A 27,276-nucleotide genomic window follows, 5' to 3' on the forward strand; every position below is an offset into this window, starting at 1 on the left:
GTTCACCCCCAGGCAAGTCAACTCCAGGAGGCGTGGGAGGAGAGGGAGGCACGGGTGGGACAGCAAACGTAGGCGCCAATCTGTTAGGAGGCCTCCGCAGGCTCTCCTTAAAGGAAGGTCTCTCCCTGAGTCTGGTGTCAATCAAAATCAGGAAAGAAATAAGAGCCTCGAGCTCCACTGGTAGGTCCTTAGCCGCAACCTCATCCTTCAAGGCATCCGAGAGACCATGGGAGAAAGCAGCGACCAGAGCCTCATTATTCCAGCCCACCTCTGCTGCCAGGGTACGAAACTCAATGGCGTATTCGGCTACCGATCGTGAACCCTGTTTGACGGACATAAGGAGCTTCGCAGCAGAGGCAGAGCGAGCCGGTACATCGAATACCTTCCGAAGAGAAGCAACAAAACCAGAAAACTCGGCAACCACCGGATTGTTGTTCTCCCATAAGGGGCTTGCCCAGGCCAAGGCCTTGTCCGAGAGCAGCGAGATCAAGAAGCCCACCTTTGATCTCTCAGTGGGAAAGGCATGTGGCAGCAACTCGAAATAAATGCCCACTTGGTTGAGGAAACCTCGGCACTGAGTTGGCTCTCCCCCGAAGCGCTGCGGAAGGGGGGTAGAACCGGTCATACCCTGAAACACCGCAGGCGCAACAACAGGTGTCGGGGTAGACTCTGGCGCAACAACCGGAGCGGCAGTAGGAGCGGACCCAGGAGCGACAACCGGCCTATCGGCACTGGGAGCGAGATGAGCCGTGCGTGCATGCAGGGTTTGCAACGCCTGAGCGAACTGACCCAGCAGGTGATCCTGCTGATCCAATCTGGCAACCAGCATGGGTAGCGAAGGTGGCCCTGTACCGTCAGAATTCATGGCTTGGTCCTAATGTCACGGAAGCATGAATCAGACGTACAACAATAGATAAATGAAATAGGAAGGCTTTATTGAAAACCAAACAGCAAGGTAAAAGTCCAAACGGATGATCAAACAGTGCAGAGTCTTCCACCGGAGCCAGGGATCAGGAGCCAGAAGGATAGTCCGAACAAAGCCAGGGATCAGGAGCCAGAAGGGTAGTCCGAACGAAGCCAGGGATCAGGAGCCAGAAGGGTAGTCCGTGGAAGCCGGGTCGGTAACCAAGAGCAGCAGCACAATCTCAGGAGCATGTGAATACAAGAGGACCAAGCAGGGAAATGAAGCAACAGACCTCCTATATATATATGCAAGGCATCCAGCTCCTCCCAGTGGGAAGGAGGAGCCGCAGTGTGTGGTAAGTTATAAGAAGCCCAGAAACCAATATGGCCGCCAGCACATGTCAGATGAAAGAAGCCAGCAAGAGGTAAGACCATGACACAATCGGAGTTTACAAGTTTTTATAGCCTTAGCTAAATTACAGCAGTTTTTCCAATGGTTTACAGCTTCAGTCTTGAACTATTGGCCCTCCATTCCCTTCACTTATACAAGTGTCTCACTCTCTAGTCCTGCAAAAAACATATTTATTTAATCCCTTATCAGTGAGAGGCTAGGTTACACATGGACGCTGCATTCCCTGTAAAAGCAGAACACAACACTATGGAAAGTATAAGTATTGCAGCTCCTAATTGTGCGTTGCGTGCCATATAGTGAAGCACATGAAAAGCATGCTTCTTCACGGTCACTTAACGTGTTCGTTTTGCGGTTACGTGAGGCACTGCATGCATTGGTCTTTATTCTTACAGTAGAGAAGTCATTAATTATAAATTTTTGTGAATTGGGACATTTAAACTTGCTTTTTTTTTTTTATTCCAATCTAAATTTAGTAGGAGTCGGAGTCGGTGCATTGTTTGCCGGCTCCGACTCCAGGTACCCAAAATTTCCCCCGACTCCGACTCCTCGACTCCGACTCCGACTCCACAGCCCTGCCTGTGATTTCAAGGAACTTTCTGGTTTCAGCACTAAGAGGGGGAATTGATCAGAACTGCAGTAGGCGTATGTAGGCATAGGACACGCCCCCTTCCCTACCCCCTTAGGCCACGTACACACGGTCGGTCCAAACCGATGAAAACGGACTGAAGTTCAGTTTCATCGGTCTAAACTGACCATGTGTATGGCCCACCAGTCTTTTGTCCTTCGGACAAAAATGATAGAACTTGCTTTAAAATCGAACTGATGGACCGCTGACCGATAGGTCCAAACCGATGGTTAGTACACAAAAGCATCGGTTCAAAACCCGCGCATGCTCAGAATCAAGTCGACGCATGCTTGGAAGCATTGAACTTCGTTTTTTTTCAGCACGTCGTGTGTTTTTTGTCACCGCGTTCTGACCCGATCAGATTTTGGAACGATGATGTGTACGCACATCAGACCATCAGACTACTTCAGCGGTGAACCCATGAAAACGGTCCGTCGGACCATTCTCATCGGATGGATCGACCGTGTGTACGCGGCCTTAACTACTAGCCGACCAGCCGCCGTCATTCTACGGCGGCAGGTCGGCTCTCCTGGGCGAGAGCCCGTAGTATAACGTCGGCTCTTAGAGCGGCCACTAGGGGCGCGTGCGCGCCGCCCGAGGCGCGCCCCCCCGCTCGCCCCCGACTCCCGTGCGTGTGCCCGGCGGGCGCGATCGCCCCCGGGCACCCGCGATTGCTAGTTACAGAGCGGGGAACGGGAGCTGTGTGTGTAAACACACAGCTCTCGGTCCTGTCAGGGGGGGGGATGCTGATCTTCTGTTCATACACTGTATGAACAGAGGATCAGTGTTTCCCCTAGTGAGGCCACCCCCCCCCACAGTAAGAACACACCCAGGGACATACTTAACCCCTTCCCCGCCCCCTAGTGTTAACCCCTTCACTGCCAGTGGCATTTTTATAGTAATCCAATGCATTTTTATAGCACTGATCGCTATAAAAATGCCAATGGTCCCAAAAATGTGTCAAAAGTGTCCGAAGTGTCCGCCATAATGTCGCAGTACCGAAAAAAAATCGCTGATCACCGCCATTACTAGTAAAAAAAAGATATTAATAAAAATTACATAAAAATACCCCCTATTTTGTAAACGCTATAACTTTTGCGCAAACCAATCAATAAACGCTTATTGCGATTTTTTTTAATGAAAAATACGTAGAAGAATACGCATCGGGCTAAACTGAGGAAAAAATATTTTTTTTATATATTTTTGGGGGATATTTATTATAGCAAAAAGTAAAAAATATTTTTTTTTTTTCAAAATTGTCGCTCTATTTTTGTTTATAACGCAAAAAATAAAAACCGCAGAGGTGATCAAATACCACCAAAAGAAAGCTCTATTTGTGGGAAAAAAAGGACGCCAATTTTGTTTGGGAGCCACGTCGCACGACCGCGCAATTGTCAGTTAAAGCGACGCAGTCCCGAATCGCAAAAAGTGCTCTGGTCTTTGGGCAGCAATATGGTCCGGGGGTTAAGTGGTTAAAGGACAATTACCACAAAAAAAGGTTAATTAAATCCACAAGGACTTTTTTTTACCACTACTATTCCTTTATATTGGCTTTTAAAATATATTAAAATGTACAAATGCAACAATTTAGAAATTAGATGAAAGGTTTAGCATTGGGAAAAACGTTTTGAAAGATAAAAAGTGCAATTTATATACAACTATATGGTAGACCAAAATGAGGGACAAATGAGGGGGAAAGAGGGACAGAGGGACATTGCTCCAAATTAGGGACAGTTGGGAGCCAAGTGTACAGATGCTCCCCTTTGACTCTGCTAAAACTAGAAAGTTCACCGTGTTTACCTGATAGCATTAGAATTGCTCTCTATGGATTAACACCTTTTTCTGAACAAGGCCAGTGATTGCCTGTGTTGCTTCTCAGCATTTGATTTGCTGAAGATTTTGTAAATCATCAAAGTACATTGACAAAGTATACCATTTAACAGAAAGGTGCATTGGTAATTGAAAAGAAAATGCTTCTGATGTATAATTTTGCTTATTTTCTTTGATTCTAGTTAAGGTTATTTTAGTTCCTGTTGGTCAAGTCATTACTGTTGCATTTTCCATTGGAAAGTCTGTGGGAAACCTTAAAAATGACTTTGCATCTCAGATGAAAATACCAGAAACAGTCATACGCATTATGTTTGAAGGTATGTAAAATAGGCTTACTAAATACGTTTTTTTGTAGGTTCATTACCCTTATATGAAGACTTGCGTTTAATTTCAAATCCGACTATTTTGCAATTTAATAATTTGAAGTCTGTGGGAGATCCGAATAGTTACCTTGTATCTAATACCAAAATACCAGAAACAGTTATACGAGGTAATGGTGGAAAGTACGTAAAAATATATAAAAGTACCGTATTTATCGGCGTATACCGCGCACTTTTTTGCCCTGAAAATCAGGGCAAAATCGTGGGTGCGCGGTATACGCCGATACCCGCTTTCCCGCTCCGAGTTTTGAATACTGCGCCGACATATACCGAGCGCAGTACACTCGGGTATAGTCGGGCAGTCTCGACACCTTCCGCGCTCAAGTCCTGGACGTACAGGACGTCAGCGCGGGTAGCCGAGCATTGCCGACAATACACGAGTGTACTGCGCTCTGTATATGTCGGCGCAGTATTCAAACTCGGCGCGGGAAACGAGCAGGGAGGACGCGAGGACGCCGCAGAAGTACGCCGGACCCGCCGAAGAGGACACCGGACCCGCCGAAGAGGACACCGGACCCGCCGCAGAAGGACACCCGAAGCTGCAGAAGGACACCCGAAGCCGCAGAAGGACGCCGGACCCGCCGAAGAGGACACCCGAAGCCGCAGACGAACGCCGGACCCGACGAGGCCGCCGATGGACGCCGCGCAAGACAACAAAACTGTAAGTACAAAAAAAAGTTTTTTTCCACAGGATTCGGGTCAACTTTGGGGGTGCGCGGTATACGCGGGAGCGCGTTATACCGCGATAAATACGGTACATATAAACATCGCTCACAGAGATGAAATACATATGCTTGTATAATAGGGTTGCCATCTTTTCTTCAAGTCAAACCCGAACACTTTAGCAGCGCACACCAATTTTTTTATTTATAGTATAATCTATACATATATTTTGCTATTAAATAACATTTCTAATCATATGAAGTTAATAACGAGAGTCCCTCTTTACATCAGAGTCCACAGAGTCCCTCTTTACATCAGAGTCCACAGAGTGCCTCTCTACATCAGAGTCCACAGAGTCCCAGAGTTTCAGGCAGTCTGAAACCCAGACATATAATTCCAAACCCAAACTGTCCGGGAGAATCCCAGACAGGTGGCAACCCTATTGTATAATGTGCCTAGGTGCTCAAAAAGTGCTGAAGTGCTTCAAGTATAACACACTCAATATATAATAAAATAATGAATAATAAAAAAAACTAGTCTCTAGTATTGTGCTAAGTGCTCCAAACAGATAAAGTGCTATAGTGCTCCGATGATTATTCCAGGTGCTGTGTGCCACACTCGCCTCTTGTGACCCCACTAACCAAACATAATGGACCCTCAGCTTTGCAGTCTGTGGGTCATACACGCTGTGATCTATTGATCTGGTAGGATGGGAAGAACTCCTCTTAAACTCTCCAAAAACAAACAAGGGAGTCTTGAGGATGGCCAGAGAAGCACAGATCCACCAGGCTCCAAAAACAGAAAGAGAAGCTAATAGTGAAGTACTGCAGGGTAAGTGTCAGGAACTTGGTAGAAGGCCGAGATGCTAGGAGGGCTCCCCTTACGGCTGAGCACAGCACACCACTGAAGGTGACACAGCAAGTGTGGTGCCCACAGAAGCACGGGTTTCGGAAAGCTGGAACTGGAGACAGGCGTGCTTGGGTGGTCCAGGAAGCAGGACTAGATAGCGGAGTCGGGAGCCAAGCCAGGGGTCAACACAGGAAATCAATCCAGAATCAGTCAAGTTAAGGGAGCAAGATAAACGAGTCCTAGTAGCCAGGCCGGGATCAGATGCAGGAAGCAGGCGGAGAGAAGTCAGGTGCAAGCCAAGGATCAAGCCAGAAGGTCAGAAGGATCAGGTCAGGGCAAGCCGGGTCGGTACACAGATCAGGAACATCAGATACACGGAACTCAGGAATGCAGGACAAGCTGAAGATACACCAGCGATGCGCCAGTGTCAGCAGCGGGTTTAAATAGGCCGGGCAATCATCATACTGGGCGTGCTCCATTCTGCATGCGCGTGCGCCTATTCACGGCGCCGCGTGGCTGCCTAGTCCTGGCGCACGCCTGCCTAATCCTGGCGCGCGCCTGCCTAATCCTGGCACGCGCTTGCCCAACCATGGTGTCGCGCATCCTTGTGCGCGCATGCACATCAGCGTGTCTATTTCCCTGATAGTAAGGCAATAAGCACAATCTAGGTGCCACTTACTAGACAATAGAAGAAAACATGCATCAGTGTAGAGAAACAACTCTTCGGGTTCGCGGCTACTCAACATGCGCTCCACGGAGGGCGAAAGTGACATCAATGGTTCGAATAGCCAGAAATGTGTCAACGCATTTCGCCCCTCCCCCTTGATGTCCTTGATGATGCCCTGGGGGAGGAGTGAAACACGTTGATGCATTTCCGGCTATTCGAACCATTGACGTCACTTCCGCCCCCCGTGGAAAAAATATATATGAACCTATATTCTGAGATATGTCATACAAAAACACAAACTAATTAAATGATAATATGTATACAAAATAAATCACACACTTCTAAAGTCTGTGATTACCATCGGCAAAATAGTGCAAGAAATTATTTGTGTCTGAAAAGTTTATATAGTGAAGTTCATAGATGAATCCACCTGAGAGATTATTATTCATGCCGTAGCACCCAGTGGCTGATGTGCACACTAAACACTCACCAGACAGCCCCTTAATCACAAGAAGTCTGAAAAGCCTCACTGTGGAACCTAAGGGGTTAATCCTCTGCACTGTGTAAAAAGGCTGTTCGATCCTGTCTTCTCTGATCTTCCCCTTCTTCCACTGTCCCCAATCTCCTGATAATACAGTGAGGCCTCGTACGGGAGTCTCAATTTGACCTGTCAAATCGCATGACAAGTCGCTCCAATGTGAATGGGGGTTTAATTGTGGGAATTTTCACTTAAATTATCCAACCATTTAAAAGCAAATTCATGTTTCTTTATTTCGTCTTCACATGAGTGGGTAATTGAAATGAATATACATATACATAAGTGTTTATATGTTATTAGATGTCTGTGTCACACTATAATAGTTCAGCATTTACTGTAATTTGCCTTCATGTCATAGCCCTGGAAGTATACTTTGTTTGTTTCTTACTACAGGCCGGGCAGTGGAAGACCATGAGACTTTAGTAGATCTTGGCATCACACCCAATGGAACTATCCAGCTGGATATGCAGTCCTTGGATCCTGAAAACCATCCAGTCAAAGCTGTGAAATTTCAGCATGAATACAGCATGCCAGATGTGATAACTGTCCGGGTACAAACAGGTTTGACAGCATTTAAAATACTTATGACGAACCTGCCTTGCTTATATTTAAAGTGGATGTAAACCCAATTCATTCAATTTGAGCTGGGCACATATATCTGCAGTATTTTGTTATCTCTCTTCAAAGAGCTAAGTCCCATAGCTCTCTCCTGACCTGTTCCTTTGTTATCAGCCTGAGAACTCTCTGACATATCAGATAAAAGCAGTCTGACATTTCTGTCAGGGGAGGTTGCTAAAATAGATTAGCAGGGAGCTGGCCCTGTTACAAAACACCTCTGAGAGTCTCTACCTATGCTGAGAGGGGGTGTGTGCCTTTCCTCCAATCAGCAATTTTAGATATCTTAGCTGTATGCCCAGACATCACACTCTGTGTTAAACAGAAAGAGAACATTTCCTAACACGATCTGAACATTGTAAACAGTATATAATTGTGAAGACATATACATGTGAAACCTATGTAGGGAGATTTGGTTAATCTTTGTGTATCATCTGAGGCTGTTCACTTCACTGGGTGTATGGAGGGTTTACATCCACTTTAAGTCGTTGACATACAAAGTGGTGATCCCATCCCTTAAATTCGTGGTCTCCAAACTGCGGCCCGGGGACCGGATGTGGCCCTTTACTTGCCTTTATCAGGCCCTTGGGGTACAATGCCTCCCACTAATACTAGGCACTATTCTTTCTACACCAGCAATTGGGCATAACTCCTGTCACTGATACCAACAATAGGGTACTAATCCAACCACTGACCTCAATAATGGGACACTATTCTTCCCCTAATATCAACAATGGGGCAATATTCCTCCCACTGATACCAATGATGGGCCATTCCTTACTCCCATTGAAGCCAGGGCATTTTCCACCCACACTGGCCACAGTCCAGCCCCCTCAAAGTTAAAAGGATAATAAACTGGCCCTTTGTTTAGAACGTTTGGAGGCCCCTGCCTTAAATGATAGCAGCCCAATACAGCAAGTGTGTAGTGCCATGCTGATTTCAGCTTTTATTCCTTCAGTACAGAGAGTTTGCTTCCCAAGGGATGTCTGAAATAACTGTGTCCCCCCTCTAAAACGCCAACCCAAGTGGTGACAGCAACCAAGTTTTTCTGCTTTACCAGTATTCCAAAAAGGTGATCTCATTTCATTTGTAACTTACCCCTGCCTCAGTGATCTATTAAACAGGCCATTTGACGCATTTATTCATCATCTGAAGCTATGTTAACGTAAAATTTAAGTGATTGTAAAGCTCTGACATGAAATATGAACAAAGCATATCCCTCTATAGTTTGTACTTGCATCAATCCAGAGCACTAAGTGTAATTTCTGTCTGCTGCTGCTTTGTTCCTCAGCTATCAGTCACTTCTGAAAGGTTTTCCTGATAGCAAGAGAAAAAGGGTGACAGGAGAGGGATCTCCAGCACACAGCCTTCGATTGAGAGCCTCAGCTCTGTTCCTGTGTGCTGTGTGAAAGGGGGGGATTGGGGCGGGTATCTGTTCCCTTCAATCATCTCTCAGTTTTCTTAACTGTAAGGCCTAATGCACACTGGACATTAAAATAACATTATAAAAATGCCAGTAGCTTTGCAGTTTTTCAACGTTTTTGCAATTGCGATTTTTAGCGTTTATTAGCATTTTTCACATTTTTTATACATTTTTTTTTAAATGAATCAAAAAACCTCCAAAAAAACGCTGATGAGCTGCATTTTTTAGTGTTTATCGACGTTTATCAGCGTTAGAGCATTTTTTACTGCTCAAAAGCGCCACCACCCAAAACTGCTGATAACAACCTACAGTCTGTGTGCATGGACACATAAGATAACATGATGGAGAGTTTAATGACTGTAGAAAAAAATGTCTACAGCCAAAAACAGCTGCTGTAAAAACATCCAATGTGCATGAGGCCTAATGCCGCGTACACACGATCATTTTTCGGCATAAAAAAAACGTTGTTTTTAAAAAATGTCATTTAAAATGATCGTGTGTGGGCTTCACATTATTTTTCGGGTTCTGTAAAACGACAATTTTTTTTCCCGAACATGCTGCATTTTTTAACGATGTTTTAAACAATGTAGTTTTTCGGGTTGTAAAAAATTATCGTGTGCAGGCTAAAACGACAGTAAAAACCCGCGCATGCTCAGAAGCAAGTTATGAGACGGGAGCGCTCGTTCTGGTAAAACTAGCGTTCATAATGGAGTAAGCACATTCATCACGCTGTAACAGACAGAAAAGCGTGAATCGTCTTTTACTAACACGGAATCAGCTAAAGCAGCCCAAGGGTGGCGTCATCCACATGGAACTTCCCCTTTATGGTGCCGTCGTACGTGTTGTACGTCATTGCGCTTTGCTAGAGCATTTTTTAAAAACGATGGTGTGTGGGCAATGTCGTTTTAATGATGAAGTTGGACAAACTTCGTTTTTTCTACATGCCGATAAACGTCATTTTTTTTCATGCCGAAAAATGATCGTGTGTACGCGGCATAAGAATTTCCACCACTTTTAACGTTTAGGACAACCTTTTAAAAACTCTTCACCTAAGGCCCGTACACACGGTCGGACTTTCGTCCAACAAACTTCAAAATCTGAAAGTTTTCACATTTGTCCGACCGTGTGTACGCTCCATCGGACCAACTTTTTCGGGCTTCGTCGGACAAAAAGTTTGGTCTGCAAACGGACAAACTTTACGACAACAAAAATCCGATGGTGCCTAGTCCGACCGTGTGTACAGCACGCATGCCCAGAACCAATGTTAAAATCAACCAACAATAGCAGAAGTTAACCAAAGGGTGGCGATAAAGAGCAGAAAATAGCAGAAAAGACACGTGATGTTGGTAAAGTTTTAGAAAAGTTTGCAGAAAAGTCAGAGCAACCGGACAACTCACTTCGGACAAAAATCCAAGGGAAAGTTTGTCGGATGTCCGACCGTGTGTACGAGGCTTAAAGAGGAGTTCCACCCAAATTTGGAACTTCCTCTTATCCCACTCCTCTCCCCCTTACATGCCACATTTGGCATGTAATTTTTTTGGGGGGGGAGTGGGGGCTTCAGCACGAGTGGGACTTCCTGTCCCACTTCCTCCTTCCTGTAGGTGACTAAGCTTAGTCGCCTTCAGGAAGTGGCTGCTGTAGGCGATCGCCTAGGACACGTCACAGGTCCTAGGCGATCTCCTGGCCAATTACAGGGCGCGGCGCCGGGCCGCGCCGCTCGCGCATGCGCAGTGCCGCGCCGCTCGCGCTCGCGCATGCGCAGTGGGTGCCCGGCCGTGAAGCCGAAAGCTGTCACGGCCGGGTGCCCACACTGAAGATGAAGACGCCGGCCGGGGAGGGGGGGAGAGGAGCGGAGCCCCGGCCGGCGCGTCGCTGGAGCGCTGGAGCAGGTAAGTGCCTGTTTATTAAAAGCCAGCAGCTACACTTTTTGTTGCTGCTGACTTTTAATAAACATACAAATGGCTGGAACTCCCCTTTAAGAGTAAGGAAAACCTGCAAGAAAGAAGTATGGAGGCTGCCATTGTTTACCTTCCTGTTTAAAAATACCAGTTATCTGGCTGCCATGCTGATCCAATGACTTAATTTTTTTTTACTCAGACTAATTAATATATGAAATTGAGGCTTGATTGGGTAAGTAAGGGTACAATAAAATAAAAAAAAACTGAATAAAAAAAACATTTAAAATGGTAGCATACAGTATAAGCCTAATACAGTATAAGCTGTTGCCTGAAATTCCACAATCCAAGCATTTTTGATATAATGGCACCATACCAGCCATTAATAAAAACTCAAAAACTGTATTTTTTTTAATTTAACACTTATTCTTTTTATTAGGAGACGATGTGTATCAGGATATAGCAGTGGAAATTGAAAGATTAAACTACCGCAAACCATATCTGGGTGGATATCGACATAAGTTGACAGGAGTGGTGTACTATCATGCTGGAACACAAACTGTGCCAAAAAAAAGACCAGACAAAGGAGTTGAAGTATTCTGTAGAGACACCCAGGTATGTTGCTAAGATTTACATCAGCTTCTTGTGTTCTACCTGGGGCTGGGATTCTATAAATTGATATAAATGACATGGTATACTGATTTTCATGAGCTCATCCTGCATAGGCACATCCCAAAATGCCCATCTGTTGGTCGCTACATAATTGACCTTGGAAGTATTGCAAACAGGAAAGTGTGTTTGACTTTCTCTTTTTAAAGGTCCAGTGTTCACAAGCAGGGCCGCCATCAGGGGGGTACAGGCAGTACACCTGTAAGGAGTCCGGAGGTCCCCAGGGCCCCGGATGGCAACCCCCCCCTTTTTTTTTAATATATATTTATTTTTTATTAAAGGGCCATTTTTTTTTTAGGGGTCTGGAGGTCCCCAGGGGCCCGGAGATCCCCAGGGCCCCAGATGACAACCCCCTTTTTCATATAAATTTTTTTTTTTTATATGTTTTTTTATTTCTTTTATTTTATATATATATATATATATATATATATATATATATATATATATTATTATTATAATAAATCTGTGAAATCACAAGATAATCACAATTCCCTGAGCATTTTAAGTTACGTACTCCTCGGGAAAAATACCTTCCAATAAATTACTCTGCAGTTTTAAACAATAACAACTCTCTGACTAAAACACCTACCGTTTTAGGGTAAACATGTCCCTTCGATCATTCATGTAGCCATCAATTTTCCACCACCGATCCTTCAATTGTAGGATGTAGTTCTGGAGATGTTTGACGGGGCAGCCAGACATCAGTCAATTGAAAATTCAAAGGAGCTGGGCAGAAAATTGTTGGCTGAACAGATTCTGCATACAGTCAGATGCAGGCACTGTTTGGGTATTTTGACAGCCGGCTGTCAAAATACAATGGGCACAGCGGGCGATGCTTGACGTTTAAAATACACCGTATGAAAGCTTTTTTTTTTTTATTCAAAACATATTTTATTGGAAATATATTTTGTGCACAATACAAAGAAATGTCGTTTGTACATTGTAATTATATAGTTGCAAGACCAGAATTACAACATAAAAAAGGGGTAAGGAAAATAAAATGTATATCTGCAAAGTAGAGAGATAAAGAGAAAATAAACTCTCATTATACATATTATACGTTATACATATTCACCGAAACACACACCTTGTAGCGTCACTACTTTGAAGCGGCTATACACAACGTGCAATCGCCGGTCTAGCATCCAAACAGAATTTTTTTGTTTTAGGCCATTTTTAGTTCGATAATATCTTGCTTCAAACACGGTCCAACGTCCAATAGACCAGGTTGGTGTTTCTAACTTGCACCACCGCATGACCACGGGGGCTATCAACATTCCTGCTATGATGCTATGGTTGTTTTAGACATCAATGCCACAATGCCGAGCTGCCCTTAACAGGCAGAAGTCTGCGAAACGTTTCGGCTTCTCTGCATCTGTTTGTATTTTTTGCATTAAGTATCAATCATGGTCAACACCTACGTGACCAATGTTATTAGTGGACTGTAATTTTAATCAGAATTTTGTAATACATCTTTAACTTTATTAAATTCCTCATGACTGTGCTTACCTCGGTGACAGACATTAACACACCCAATAAAATCCCATCACCCTAAGAGGGAGCGGTGTCTTTCTCCAAATTCTCTTTTTTAAACTCTATTAGGGATGTGGATGTGTTGATCTGTCTCTAGAAATCATCCAACAAACCACATATATACATGCATGTACATAAATTGTTATAGACTAACAGTATGCCCAGGGGATACTGCAAATTCAATTGTGAGGCTCTGTATTATACTATAGGAGTGTATTCCTGAAGCCTTTTTATATAAAACAAGAAAGAAGGATGAAGAGCCTTGTCTAAGGCCGCGTACAGACGAGCAAACATGTACGATGAAACCGGTCCGCCGGACCGTTTTCACCGTACATGTCTGCCCGGGGATTTCTGTATGATGGCTGTACTCACCAAATTGTTTACGCGGGGCGTGGCCGCGCCGTCGCCGCGACGATGACGCGGCGACGTGGGCGGCCCTGCCAGTTTAATGCTTTCACTCATGCGTCAAAGTCATTTGACGCATGCGAGGGATGGCGGGCGCTCGGACATGTACGGTAGGTCTGTACAGACGACCGAACATGTCCGAGCGGACAGGATTCCAGCGGGCTGTTTCTAAACAAGTTTGGAAATATTTGCCCGCTGGAAAAAGGCCCGGCAGGCAAATGTACGCTGGAATCCTGTCCGCTCGGGCCTACACGCGACCGAACATGTCTGCTGAAACTGGTCCGCGGACCAGTTTCAGCAGACATGTTCGGTCGTGTGTACGGGGCCTAAAGGGTAAATACAAAGTAAAACGGCATTAAACATCCTACTCCTGGAGAGGAAAGTGCACCTTGTTAACGTGAAGGCTAGGTGGGAGTATGACGGGGTGGCGCAGAAGCGGGAGACATGCTATTATAGCCAATGAAGTACTCCTGCTATGCTAGATAGAAAATTGATTAGGTATATATGACAGAGAAAGAGAAAAAGTGGTCTAAGAAGGAGAAGTTTGAAAGAGAGGAGATGTGATGAGGAATTGGAAAGAGGTGCATGGGTATATACAAAGGAGATTTTAAGCGAAGTTCCACTCATTTTTAAGTTTATTAAAAGTCAGCAGCTACAAAAAATGTAGCTGCCGACTTTTAATAAACAGACACTCATCTGTCCCACGGTCCAGCAATGCGGCTGCCCGAAGCCTCGCTCCTCTCCTCTCTGCGGCGCTATCATTGCAAGTGTGGGCACCCGGCACAACTTGCGGCTTCACAGCCGGGTGCGCATGCCCAAGTCGCGCTGTGCGTTCTCAGTGGCTAGGCAATCTTCTGGGACTTGTGACATGTCCCAGGAGATTGCAAGGAGGGAGAGAGGAGGAGTCGCCTAGGTGGCCAGCCAGAAGTGGGAAATGGGTACCTGTCAAAACTAGGTACCCAGCCCCCCCCCAAAAAAAAATTACATGCCAAATGTGGCATGTAAGGAGGCAAGGATTTTTTTTGGATGGTACTCCACTTTAAGGGCTAGGAGGTCCTGCTGGCAGGAGTCCTTCCCATCCATGTCCATCCTGTAAAAACAGGGCGCTCAAAGGGTAAAATGTGTGCCTAACCAGTGTTTGTGTGTTTACCATGTGCTGTTTTTACTAAGGGATGTGCTTTGCAGCGAAACAAAATCCACCACATCCCTGCTGACAGAACAGAGCTCCCGCCTCTGTGTCTGATCAGTGGGTGTGGGCAGACATCCATTGGCCAGCACTTACTGATCAGCTTCTGCTGTGTCTGATCACAGCACAGCCGTGACACACGTGTGCACGCCCCCTAACCAGAAGTGCTGGATCACGTGCTAGGTATGTGATCCGGCGCAGGAGAGCTGATCTGCTGATGTACTCCTATGTGAGGTAGTCAGCAAGCAGTTAAACAAAGATGTAATTTAAAGAGGAGTTCCCTCCAAAACTGGAACTTCCGCTCATTTGTCTCCCCCCCTATCCCCAATTCCGGGAGACCGGCCGCATCAAATTACATTAGCAGCTCGGCTCCTTCCCCCGCCTCTGGGCCAGTAGGAGAGTGCAGCAGTGCCTCAAGCATGCGCAGTAGGGACCTGGTGTGAAGGTGTAATGCTTCACTACCAGGTTCCCTTATCGACAATGGCGGCGCCAGCACCCGACAGTTGATGGAAACATCAGCTGCGGTACCAACATTGCTGGACTCCAGGACAGGTAAGTGTCCTATTATTAAAAGTCAGCAGCTGCAGTATGTGGGCAGACCTCTGCTTTAAATAGTACAAATACATCAGAAGAAAATTAATCCAAAACCTTTGTAGTCATCTTTTGAGAACATTACATTTTGGGCCACTAAACAACCAAACCGTGGTCTATGGTTCAGCATTTTTGAAGCCACCTGTAGATTCAACGGTATTTGTGCTCAGTTTCTCTAATAATTTTTTTTATTTTCTCTACAGACTGTGTTTCAAAAGAACAAGACTCAGCAGTCAAGGAATACAATGGCCACACAAATGACAAAAATAGGTCACTATGTATCAAATATTACTGACAAACTCTTGCAGCCCTCAAAATATGTTACAGCAGATGAGTATCATGCCAGAAGACTGAGAGCAGTAAGTGATTGAATGTGTGTTTGTGTGCTATGCCTGTGCCATTAAAATTACCGTATTTATCGGGGTATTGCGCGCTCCGGCGTATAGCGCGCACCCCTAATTTTGACCCTAAAATCCTGTAAAAAAAAAAAAAAATTACATTTTACTACTTACAGTTTTGGTGTCTTGCCCGGCGTCCATCTGCGGCCTCGTCCGGCCCGGCGTCCATCTACGGCCTCGGTGGTGTCCTCCCGGCTTCTCCCGCGCTTTCTTCATGTCGAATCCCTGCTTCACGCGCTCAGTTTGAAGCCTCCGCCGACGTATACCGAGCGCAGTACACTCGGGTATTTTCGGCCAGGCTCGGCTTCTCACGCATAAACGTCACAGAGCGTGACTACGAGTGAAGCCGAGCCTGGCCGAATGTACCCGAGTGTACTGCGCTCGGTATATGTCGGCGCAGGCATTCAAACACAGCGCGGGAAGCGGGTATCGGCGTATATCGCGCACCCACGATTTTGCCCTGATTTTCAAAAAAGTGTGCGATATACGCCGATAAATACGGTAACTACAAAATGTGCTGTTTTTTTTAAGGCGTTCCAATTTCTTTGACCTTTGATCAATTTGTTTACCATAGAGAGGCCCTAACAATAAAGCACGTAGCGTATTAACAGTCCTTGTCACATTGCTGCTGGGCATTAACAATATTTTGTAAACAGTGGCATATCCAGGGTATGGCACATATGGAAAGTGTTCCAGGCGCTATATGAAGGGGGCGCTCGTGAGTGGCTGGGCAGCAACGCACTGACTTACCTGGGTCTTTTCTTCCCAGAGCCAGATTAACGTAGGGTTATTGGACTGCAGCTCCAGGCCCCTACCATAATATCGGCCCAATACAGAAATTCTACACACAATTACCGGCTGGCCGCCAGCCGCTACATTGCCTTGCAGTTTTGCCAGACAGCTGAATTATTGGCCAAAGAAAGTGAGCCGCCCCTCGGCGGCAGCTGCTACGTACATTGCCTTGCAGAGAACGCTGCATAGCTTCTGTACTAGTGCGCTGAAGCTGAGCGCGCTTCTCCCCTTGAAGTCCCGGGGGGCATGAGATGTCATCCAGAGGCCGGCACCGGCCCAAGAGACTAGTGGGAAAGAAGTGTGGGGGCGGCACTGCTGCCAGCAAGGAGTAGGAAGCGCCGTACAAGTACAGGAACAAGTAAGCTCTGCCTCTGCATGGGGCTGAGGAAGTCGGAAAGATAAGTGCAGCTCAGTGTACTGGCTCTGGCTCAAGTGGGTTACCTGTTTAAACGTGAGGGCGGGTGGGCGGGGGGCTGTCAGTACCTCCTAGGCCTATCACTACCAGTGCTCATTAGTGCAGCTCATCAGTACCAGTGTCACCTATCAGTTCCACCTATCAGTGCAGCTGATCAGTGCCACCTGTCAGTGCCAGTGTCACCTCTCGGTGCCACCTATCAGTGCAGTTCATCAGTGCCACTTGTCAGTGCCAGTGTCACTTATTAATGCCCATAAGTGCAGCTCATCAGTGCCTTTTTTGTTAAGGTTATCTGAAAGATGGGTTTCAAATGTTTTGACAGGGGTGCAGTTTCATTGCTTGCCATAGGTGCCATTTTCACTAGATACACCTCTGTTTGTAAAGCTAACTTTATATAGCAGTAGTTTAGTGTACATACCATGCAAAATCCAGAGCTTATGGTCCTAGTAATAGACCTACAGTAGATAGAAAGATACACATATTTTCTTGGAAAGCCAGTTGCCCAATCATTGCTCTGCAATTTCATATTGATTCCGGAAAGGTTTTCAAGTCTTGTGTGACTTATGCTAGCCCACAAATGCTCTTTGTTAATTAAAGACTACAGACCACCACCTCAGACACACAAGTAGGGAGAGCAATGAAATCTCATCTTTATAAATTGATTTTGCCAAATGACAACTGTAAAAAAATAAATAAAAATAATAATAATAAAAAATAAATAAATAAATATATATATATATATATATATATATATATATATATATATATATATATATATATATATATATATATATATACAAAGATTATATAGTGCATGCACAAGACTGAGGTGTGAAGAATGATGAAGGATGTTGAAACCAAAGTATAGAAACCAGCCATGATTCAGAGTTTTGGTCATCTACTGCCTAAGACCACCCTGTTTTACTCAGATGCTACACCACTGTCCATAACCTGGCTTGCACTGGAAAGGAAGGATGGGGGTGGGGTGTAAGAGGGGTTCTGTGTAAAGAGCACATGCAGCACAATATGTAGTAGGGAACAGACAAAAAATAAAAGTTGTGCTGTTTGGTCTGTTTTTTCAGTTTTTTTGGCAACTAATGTGTGACAATCCTTGTCATTCAGGTGATAGTAATACAAACTTACTTTCGACGATTTCATGCCAAAAAAGTGGTGGAGCAGCTTAGAGAGGATAAATTGCTGAGACTGCAATGGGAAGAAAGGGAAGAATTGCGAAAGAAGAAAGAGCGAGAAGAAAGGCTGAGAAAAGATTATGAACGTCGAATGAATCCGAAGACGAAGGAAGATTTTGAGTTACTCTACCATGCTCTTGAGTGTAAGTATAATGTACTGAGTGAGTGTAACATCACCCTAGAACTGTCACTCTAAATATACTTCATGGTCAGTATCATTTAACCTAGTAAACCTTAGGTCCTCCTTGGAAAAAAACATTACCAAGATGTCCTGGAATTTCCAGAGAGACCTCGGCCCTCACTTCAAATTTTGTCTTCTGCCTATGGAAGAGGTATGGGTTCACTGCTGCCATGCGTTCCCAACAAATCCCCAGGATTTGTGAATAATTTTCACCTTTGGCTAAAAACTTTGTACATTCACCGCCATAAATAGGGAGCAACCTATAATTCAGTGTATATGAACCAATGGTGCTCCTCAAACCTGCTCCTAAAGGCCTTGATGTTACACCCAACTTATAATAAACCACATGGGCACAAAAGGCAACAAATAACAACATTTGTATGACAATTATAGAAAGCAGATATATTTTGCCATTTTTTCCTAAGAATGTCTTCTGCCCATGTAGAATATATTTTTAAGTGAAGCATTTTCTTTTTCTGCACTGGTAGGTAGGGACCTACCAGTGCAGAAAAAGAGAAATGATTCACTTGCAAAGACCTTGTAGGGACTAGATTATCAAAGAAGCTGTATAGGTCTTTAGATTGCAGTTTAGAGGTGGTGCGTTTAAGAGACAGGGCCAAGTTTGGTCTTCTAATAAAGTGGACCAATGTTTTTTTGATAATATCCTACATATGTCAATAATAATAATTAAATGTAATGAATTAAATTAAAACAATATCTGGAAAAGGATGCTCACCTGTTATGTCTATGTGTCTTGGGTGTGGTACAATATATTCTTGGTATGCTTCATCTTCCATCTCCTGAGTATAGCCTTTGCCCAGAAACTTTGCTATAATGACTTTGAGATGTATAATCCTCATCCAAATTACGATTTTTCCTGCGACAACAAGACTTACCCAATTGGAATATTGCTTTTCTAATTGGGGAGATGGAAACCTCAAGTGGGTTTTAAATGATTCTTAAATATCATATTTCCCCCCCGTGGATTTGCTGAGACCTACTGCTTCCATGTACAAACAACAATGCTGAGCACTGTAGGCGCACCACGCATGATAGTCTGTATTTACCATATAGGTGAACAGTCTGTGCTGCATTCATAGACATATGTCAGAACTGCAGAATGTGTTGATTGTACCCTGATGTTTAGGCAGGGTGGCTATTAAATGTATCTGCCAAGTGATAGTTGCCTTGGCTAATTGTTTGAAAGTCAATTAATATCACCCTAATTCTGGAGTTGCTGCACTTCTCTCTTTTGTTGCTAGATGGCTGGGTATCTGGTGACATTAGATTAGACAAGGGCATTGCAAGGACAGATTAGGAATGAATGGGGTATCTCAGACAATGGGCAGGGATTTTCTTGGGTCCCTTGGCCTGCTAGGAGAGCCTATTTATTTGGGTGGAGTCAGGTGATCGGGGTTCTGTGCCACCTGGATAGCTGTCTGGGTGGACGTGTGTTGTTATGCCCTGGGTTGCTAGGCCATAAGCCTTGGGCCTATCCCGGGGACATCTGGCTGCTAGGCTGTCTGAGGGCCTATCCAGAAGCAAGAGAGCAGCGTAGGGTTGGGACTGCGGCTTGCAATCCAACCAAAAGTAACGGTTTCACTGTCCGGGGGAAGCAGTTGTGGTCAGAGGTAGAAGGAAAGATGTCGCCACTAAGGGACCATTAAAAAAAAATATTAAAAGCCAGCAGCTACAAATACTGCAGCTGCTGACTTTTAATATTAGGACACTTACCTGTCCTGGAGTCCAGCGCCGTCCGCAGCAGAGGACGAGTGATCGCTCGTCACTCTGCTGCTCCCCCCGCCATCCTCAGTGAGGGAACCAGGAAGTGAAGCGCTCCGGCTTCACTACCCGGTTCCCTACGGCGCATGCGCGAGTTGCGCTGCGCCGCTGATTGGCTCCCGCTGTGCTCTGGGAGCCGAGTGTTCCCAGAGCACAACGGGAGGTGACAATCTGCCCGCAGAAAACCCGAAACTGTGTGGCCGGAAGTGGGTGCCAGTGGTGGGACAAGGTATTTCAGTGCCCAGGGCGGGGATGCCAAAATGCGCCCATCCCCCCCCCGCAGAGCAGGGGGTGGAGGTAGAAACAGCATAAAAAAACATATGTAATGGTTGCGGAGTGCACCATTATTTCTATTTAAATTTGTGATTGGTCATCACAATGATCACAAAGTACACCGCTTTGCTTTGATGGGGTTCGCAGCCAATAATGAGTAACTTGGCTGCCCGAGGGTGATTTCTGAAGATTATAAATGATGCGCTAGAACGAACTAAACCTGATCTTGGTCTTGCTCAAAAACCTCTTTCGATGTATGGGCAGCTCTGATCATTGTATTCTGACAGTGGAGGAGTCCTGCTGTCAGAGTACTAAAGCAAAAAAGGGGGATTCCTCCATCCATCTTGTTTGAGTGAAGGCAGGAATCTGTTCAGCCTGCTGGAAAAAAATAGCGTGTACTAGGGTTGTACTGATACCGCTATCGCTGCTGACACTAAGCATTTGCACAAGTACTTGTACTCATGTAAATGCTTCGATACCTAAAAACAATATTTTGCAGTGTGATTTGAGCTCATACATAATGAATGGGCTCATATTCCACTGCAAAGAATTGCATGTGATATGAACAGGAATACGGTGCGATTCCTGTCCGAATCCCATGCCTTGTCATAGTGACTTCAGCCTGGGTTCACACAGGAGTGGTGCAGGAAATCCTGTTCAAATCACATGCGATTCTTTGCAGTATGATATGAACCCATTAATTTTGTATAGGCTCATATCTCGCCACAAAAGGTATCAGTTACTGGTATCAGTGAGTACTTGAGCACAAGTATTGGTACTCGTAATTGCCAGTGGAAAACAGGTATTGGCGCAACCCCAGTGTGTACCCATCTTTAGACAATGTGTCCGGGTGTTTAATGGACTCAAAGACAAAGCTCCTAGGAAAACAAATCTGCAAAGATGAGAATAAAGATAACAGGGAAAACATGAAAACATTTGTCATTGTTATTACTCATGCACAAGAACACTATTCTGTAGGTGAGCATACACTATACAATCTGATTGTACAATCTCTACGCAATCTCTGTTAGATTTGCCAAAATATTGTAATATATGGACAAACCTAAACAATTAATTTAACTAGTATCCAATCAGTCAGGCCTTTGTACTACATAGTTGGTGGTAGATCCAAAAGATATTGTACAATCAGATTGTATAGTGTATTGTAAGCTGGAGGCTGCCCATAAATGAATCCGTATATATATTTTTTTTATCGGCCTATGTCCGATCACAGAAAACTGAGCAGATCCCCCCCATCCACACAACTAAGGTGGTGCAGACATGTGTGTCCTGTGCAGAGCTCTCTTTTATCAGCAAGGGGATGTACAGACATTGTGTGCATCCCTGTGCCAGCGTATCATTCACTTCTATTGGGACCTGCACCTGTATGTCATGTTAGGATACGGTGGCTGTGTCCATGCAGCCTCATGTCCCAGTAGATAAGAATGGGGTACTGGCATGGGGATACACACAACACCTATGCAGTTAGTTTTGCACAGAGTGACCCTGATCGCCGTCAACGCCGCTCGCGGCTCCTTCTCGCATCGGAAAATCCCCTAGGAGAAGCACTCTCCCTGGGGGTTTACCAAGCGTGCGCGCTCCTGAGTCCAGCATTTGCGTGCATAAACACAGAGTGCCAGACTCAGCCCCACCCCCGGCGTCCGCATCATTGGATTTGATTGACAGCAGCAGGAGCCAATGGCTGCGCTGCTATCAATCTATCCAATGAAGAGCCGAGACCCCCGGCTAGAGAGCATTTGCGTGTCTCCGGCACGGGAACAAACGGGCTCAGGTCAGTAAAACACGGGGCTGGGGGCTGGTCAGTGACAAAAGTTTTTTCACCTTAATGCATAGGATGCATTAAGGTGAAAAAAACATGAAGGTTTACAGCCCCTTTAACAGTGATATGAAGCATGAAAGTATGTTAGTTACCTGTTTGCTGAATAGTGAGTGACAGCCCAGCAGCACAGAGACATCAGTCAGCTTGGCTGATCAGCTAGACAGGAGGGGGTCCAAGGAAAAGGACACAGGAGGAGGGGGCACTACAAAGAGGAGGAATGGGCTCCAAGAGAGAGATAACATTTATGAGATTAGGGGGGCAGAGCTGGTGAGGTCCCTTGGACACCGGGACATTGTGAAAGTGAAAGTAGGAGTGATAGAGATGAGTGGAGAGGGGGGAGAGAAGACGCTGTTTAGGAGAGGGAAAGCACTGATAGCCGATGCTCCACTCTATCACTCACATGTACTGGTATAGTGCACACAGTGCAGACAGGGGGCGGGCGCTACGATCGAGCTTACATGCAGGGACACAGCCGCTCTCTGTCTGCTGTGTTACATTCTGCAGCCTGTTCTGTGGTGGACATGATTGTACCAGGCAAACTGCGCCCTCCTCCTGCACTAAATCATTGCGCTCAGGGCAGCTGCCCGCCCCGCCCCTGCCTAGTACCGGCCCTGGTGGGTGCAAATACCTGTCTTTAGACAGGTATCTGCACCCCCCTCCCCCTGAATGGTGTCAAATGTGACACCGGAGGGGGGGAGGGTTCAGATCAGCGTGAGTTCCACTTTAGGGTGGAGCTCCGCTTTAACAGAGACCACTGTGAGTAAGCTAAGGACAATACCAGAGCAGACTTCTCTCCAGGCAGGGACGGTGAAGAAGTGGGAAAACTTCAACAAGTGCCAAGTCAGGGACCCAGAAGGACAGCAGAGGTGATGCTTGTGGAGTGCCAAGCCAGGGACCTAACGTTTTATCAAGGATGAAGTTTAAGGAGTATCTGTGAGTGCCAAGCCAGGGACCCAGTGGTGAAGTGGGGGAGATGCTTGAGGAAGGTGCCAAGTGCTCAACTGGAAGAGTTCAGGGGATCCGGTGGCAGTGGATCAGTAAGTCTAGTGAAAGACTGAGGGCTCAGTGAAGTTCTACAATAGGAGACTGTAGAAGAAGTGAAATTGTTACTAGACTGTTGCTATAGGAGACAGCGTTCCTGTGCAGATGTGGTGTCTGGCTAGATACCTTTCCCTGCATTGCTGTCTGCCCTCTAGAAGTCTTGGGGTCTGCCAATTAACATTGCATCTAATTAAGGTTGTCCTGGCCCAAACCCTCTCTCCCACAGTTCTGTATAAGAGACAATAAATCTCTTTGCATTCAAGAGGTGTTGTTCGCCCATCAATTTACTTTGCATTACACCCGCCATGCCTTTAACCCACTCTACACCGAAGGATATTAGCTGTTGCTAACCCTGGAGGTCAACATTAGGCCGAGAGAGACCTCTTTGCTACATTTAATTAAAAAAAATCATATTTTGTGTGCATACGCCTTAAAATTGTTCATATATCTATGCTCTATGTGACAATTAATCATCTTTGTATGCGCAAAACAGAATGATTCATTTCATATCAGGCCATTTTCTTGAAATAGATTCAAAATATGTCAAGGCACCTCACTAAGGCTATCTTTTGTAATAATAATGTAATAGTGACATTTATGATCAGTTTAGCTTTCAGCTTTCTAAAGGCCACGTTTTTATGATTTAAGATTTTTATAGTGAATAATTGAAAAACGTGACCTTAAAAACAAAGATATCTGTACAGCCAGGAGAAAGGGCTTCTAGAAATCCAAACAAGAAATTCACCTAGGGGCTTTTTAAAAACATAGGGCACAGTACAAGCTGAAACATTCTATTCTACGTGCAGTTATGCCTTATAAATAATATGAAGTTCAGAAAACAATGTACCTACAGTAGCAATGTTATAGCTTATTATCAGTTAGTTCAGGTTTTATCACTGTTCCTAAAGGTTTTTGTAAATGAGTATGTCTTAAGCAGACCATAGATGATTATAAAAACACCCGAAAATTCAGGTCCATCGACCGATTGCTCGATTTTTGCACAATTATACGACAGGTGATTTTCATGCCGCCATCGAAACTGAACAAATAAATATGTTTGATTTTGTTTTTTTTTTTCAGAACAATTTTTTAATTGTTAATTGGGGACTAGTTTGAATAAAAAAATAAAAATGAAATGCAAGTTAGCTGAAGAAATCAAATGATTGATGTTAAAAATGATTTTAATTTCCCTGAAATAATTCCAAAACAGTTGCATGTTAAATTGAATGAAAATTTTGATTTTTCTACTTATCTATGACCTGCCTTATACACACTCAGGGGTAGATTCAGGTAGGGAGTGCGTATTTGTGTGCGGGCGTAACGTATCCTATTTACGCTACGCCTCCGCAACTTTGACAGGCAAGTGCAGTATTCACAAAGTAAAGTTGCGGCGGCATAGCGTAAATAGGCCGGTGTAAGCCTGCCTAATTCAAATGTGGAAGATGTGGGCGTGTTTTATGTTAATTTATTGTGACCCCACGTAATTGACGCTTTTTCCGAACAGCGCATGCGCCGTCCGTGAAAGTATCCCAGTGCGCATGCTCCAAATTAACCTGCAAAAAGCCAATGCTTTCGACGTGAACGTAAATTACGCCCAGCCCTATTCACGAACGACTTACGCAAACGACGTAATCGATGGAAAATTTGACGCTGGCCCGACGTCCATACTTAACATTGGCTTACCCTCATATAGCAGGGGTAACTTCACGCCGGAAAAAGCCTTACGTAAACGGCGTATCTGTACTGCGACGGCCGGGCGTACGCTCGTGAATAGACGTATCTAGCTGATTTACATATTCTAGGCGTAAATCAGCGTACACGCCCCTAGCGGGCAGCGTAAATTTGCAGTTAAGATACGACGGCGTAGGAGACTTAGACAAATTCTGGCGTATCTGATTCTTTGAATCAGGCGACAAGATACGACGCCTCACACTCAGAGATACGACGGCGTACCTGGAGATACGCCGTCGTATCTCCTACCAGAATCTGGCCTTGTGTTGTTATTTTTGTGACATCTGATTGGCCGGTGATATGGTTTTCTAAGGGGGGCAGTGATGAATATATTAAAATTTTCTCATGGCATTTGTTGGTGAAGTTGTATTTATTATCTTTTTCTTTTAGTTTCATTGGCCCAGATTCACATACCTGGGCGCATAGTTATGCCGGCGTAGCGTATGGAATATACGCCGATGTAGTGTAGAGCGGCGAGCACAGTATTCTTAAAATACTTGTTCCCAACGTTGCACTGGCGTAACTTAAATCCGTCGGCGTAAGCCTGCCTAATTCAAAGTACGTCGAATCACTGAACGTAACCTACGCCCAGCCCCATTCACGTACTACTACGTAAACGACGTAAAATACGACGGCTGTTCCGTCGTCCATACCTTTGCATGGGATGCACCTCCTATAGGTGGAATAACTTTACGCCGGACGTATGCCTTACGTAAACGGCGTATACTTCTGCGACGGGCGCAAGTACGTTCGTGAATCGGCGTATCTCGGTCATTTGCATATTCGACGCGTAAATCAATGGAAGCGCCCCTTGCGGCCAGCGTAAATATGCGCCCAGGCTCCGACGGCGTAGGGAACTTACGTCGGCCGGATGAAGCCACATTTCAGGTGTATCTTGCATTAAGAGTCCGGCGCATAGATACGACGGCGCTTCTGTGCACTTACGCGGCATATATAAAGATACGTCGGCGTAAGTGCTTTGAGAATCCGGGCCATTGTGTTTAATTCCTCTGTGCATATTTTTTATAGTATGGAGAAAGGAAGAAGTGGAGCGTATAAACCAACAATATACGGGTGCTGAAAGGAAAGCTGCTCTCTGTGCACTACTGGAACAAGAGACCCAGCTGATCTCTTCTATTGGCAGACACAAAATAGATGCTGGAGAGGAGAGCCAGCAGAAGTCTATACAGTCTCTCCTAAACAAGGTAAGTGTAATCCTCACACATAAGAGCTATATTGTTCTTCAGTCTGTTGTGTGCTACTTGTGATTATTTCCTGCACAAGTGGGAAGTGGTGGACCTTCAGTATGGAAGCTAAAGATAAGGCAAGTAGGGAGGGTCATTGCTAGGATTGTAAAGGACCTGGGCACATTGAGGAGATGAAGTCACCAGTGAACAATGGGCATGGCAAGATTGCACTTAACAGTGTGAGTGGCCTAAAGAGAACCGGAACCTATTTGCTTTATACACTGCACACAAATACCGGAGACTTCTACCCCAAAAAATATTCCTTTATTATAGGACAACAAGTGAGATTCTCACAGACACATATAAACCTCAGTATAAAGGATCATTTATGTACAACATAAAATATTCATGTACAGTACAGAGGTCAGGAATATGTAATTTAAAACAAAGCTTATAAAAGCGCAGGAGTCAGGATTATGTAAAGCACAGCACAGTTTGCAAAGTACAGAAGTAAGGAGTTAACACTTTGTTATGTTGCTGGTCAGTGCCCTTTTATACTTTGATAGTCAGTGGCGTTGGTCAGTTGTAAGTGCCCTCTTAAACCGTGGTCAGTGGTGACTGTCCTCTTATCATTGGTGGTTAGTGCTGAGTGGTTCCTATAAAGTTTGTGGTCAGTGGTGAGTGATCACTTAATGTTGATGACAAGTGAGGAATGCTTTCAGTGGTGAGTGATCAATTAAATGTAGGTGCTCACTGCCCCCCCTTTCATTAGAGTTCAGTGGAAGAAAGGTTTAATTGACTGAGAAATGTTGCAGTGATCCCAAATCGCTTCCTCCCACCTCCATAAAACTTTGTAATGTTGAGATGGAATTATGCAGGTAGCAACTGGGGCTCGATATCCCTTCACATGGAAAGGCCGACATAGACCAAAGTAAGTCACTCTGCTATCAATTCAGACTTGCTAAATTAGAACTGTTGCTAAACCCAGGGCATCTAGTCATGCCTATGGAAATAGATGTGTTGTCTATGAGTAACTAGTCAGTTGCTTTCTTTCATTTCCTATTGCACAAAAACAAGACTATGAGACCACTGAGTACCATTTTTCATTGTTATGACCATGGGTATCCGCTCCATAGGGCAAGGGGGGGCAACTGACACCCCCCCCCCTGGAATCGAGAAGGTGATGAAGAGTGAAGACACCCCTCCGTGACTGAAGCAGTGACAGTGCCGCGGTGACAGGCAGGTTAGAAGGCTGTGGCGCT

At 45.0% G+C, this 27,276-nt stretch overlaps 1 protein-coding gene across 1 annotated transcript in view; it reads left to right on the forward strand.

The window, feature by feature from the left end:
- IQUB (IQ motif and ubiquitin domain containing) overlaps positions 1-27,276 on the forward strand; it is a 90,393-nt gene that overhangs the window by 22,102 nt on the left and 41,015 nt on the right. Inside the window, exons 3-8 of the mRNA XM_040343714.1 lie at positions 3,953-4,087; positions 7,261-7,428; positions 11,240-11,415; positions 15,388-15,543; positions 17,912-18,122; positions 25,857-26,032. Coding sequence (XP_040199648.1) covers positions 3,953-4,087; positions 7,261-7,428; positions 11,240-11,415; positions 15,388-15,543; positions 17,912-18,122; positions 25,857-26,032 — 1,022 coding nt within the window. The remainder of the gene's footprint in view (positions 1-3,952; positions 4,088-7,260; positions 7,429-11,239; positions 11,416-15,387; positions 15,544-17,911; positions 18,123-25,856; positions 26,033-27,276) is intronic.

The sequence above is a fragment of the Rana temporaria genome, chromosome 3 (assembly GCF_905171775.1).
Source record: "Rana temporaria chromosome 3, aRanTem1.1, whole genome shotgun sequence".
Taxonomy (NCBI): domain Eukaryota; kingdom Metazoa; phylum Chordata; class Amphibia; order Anura; family Ranidae; genus Rana; species Rana temporaria.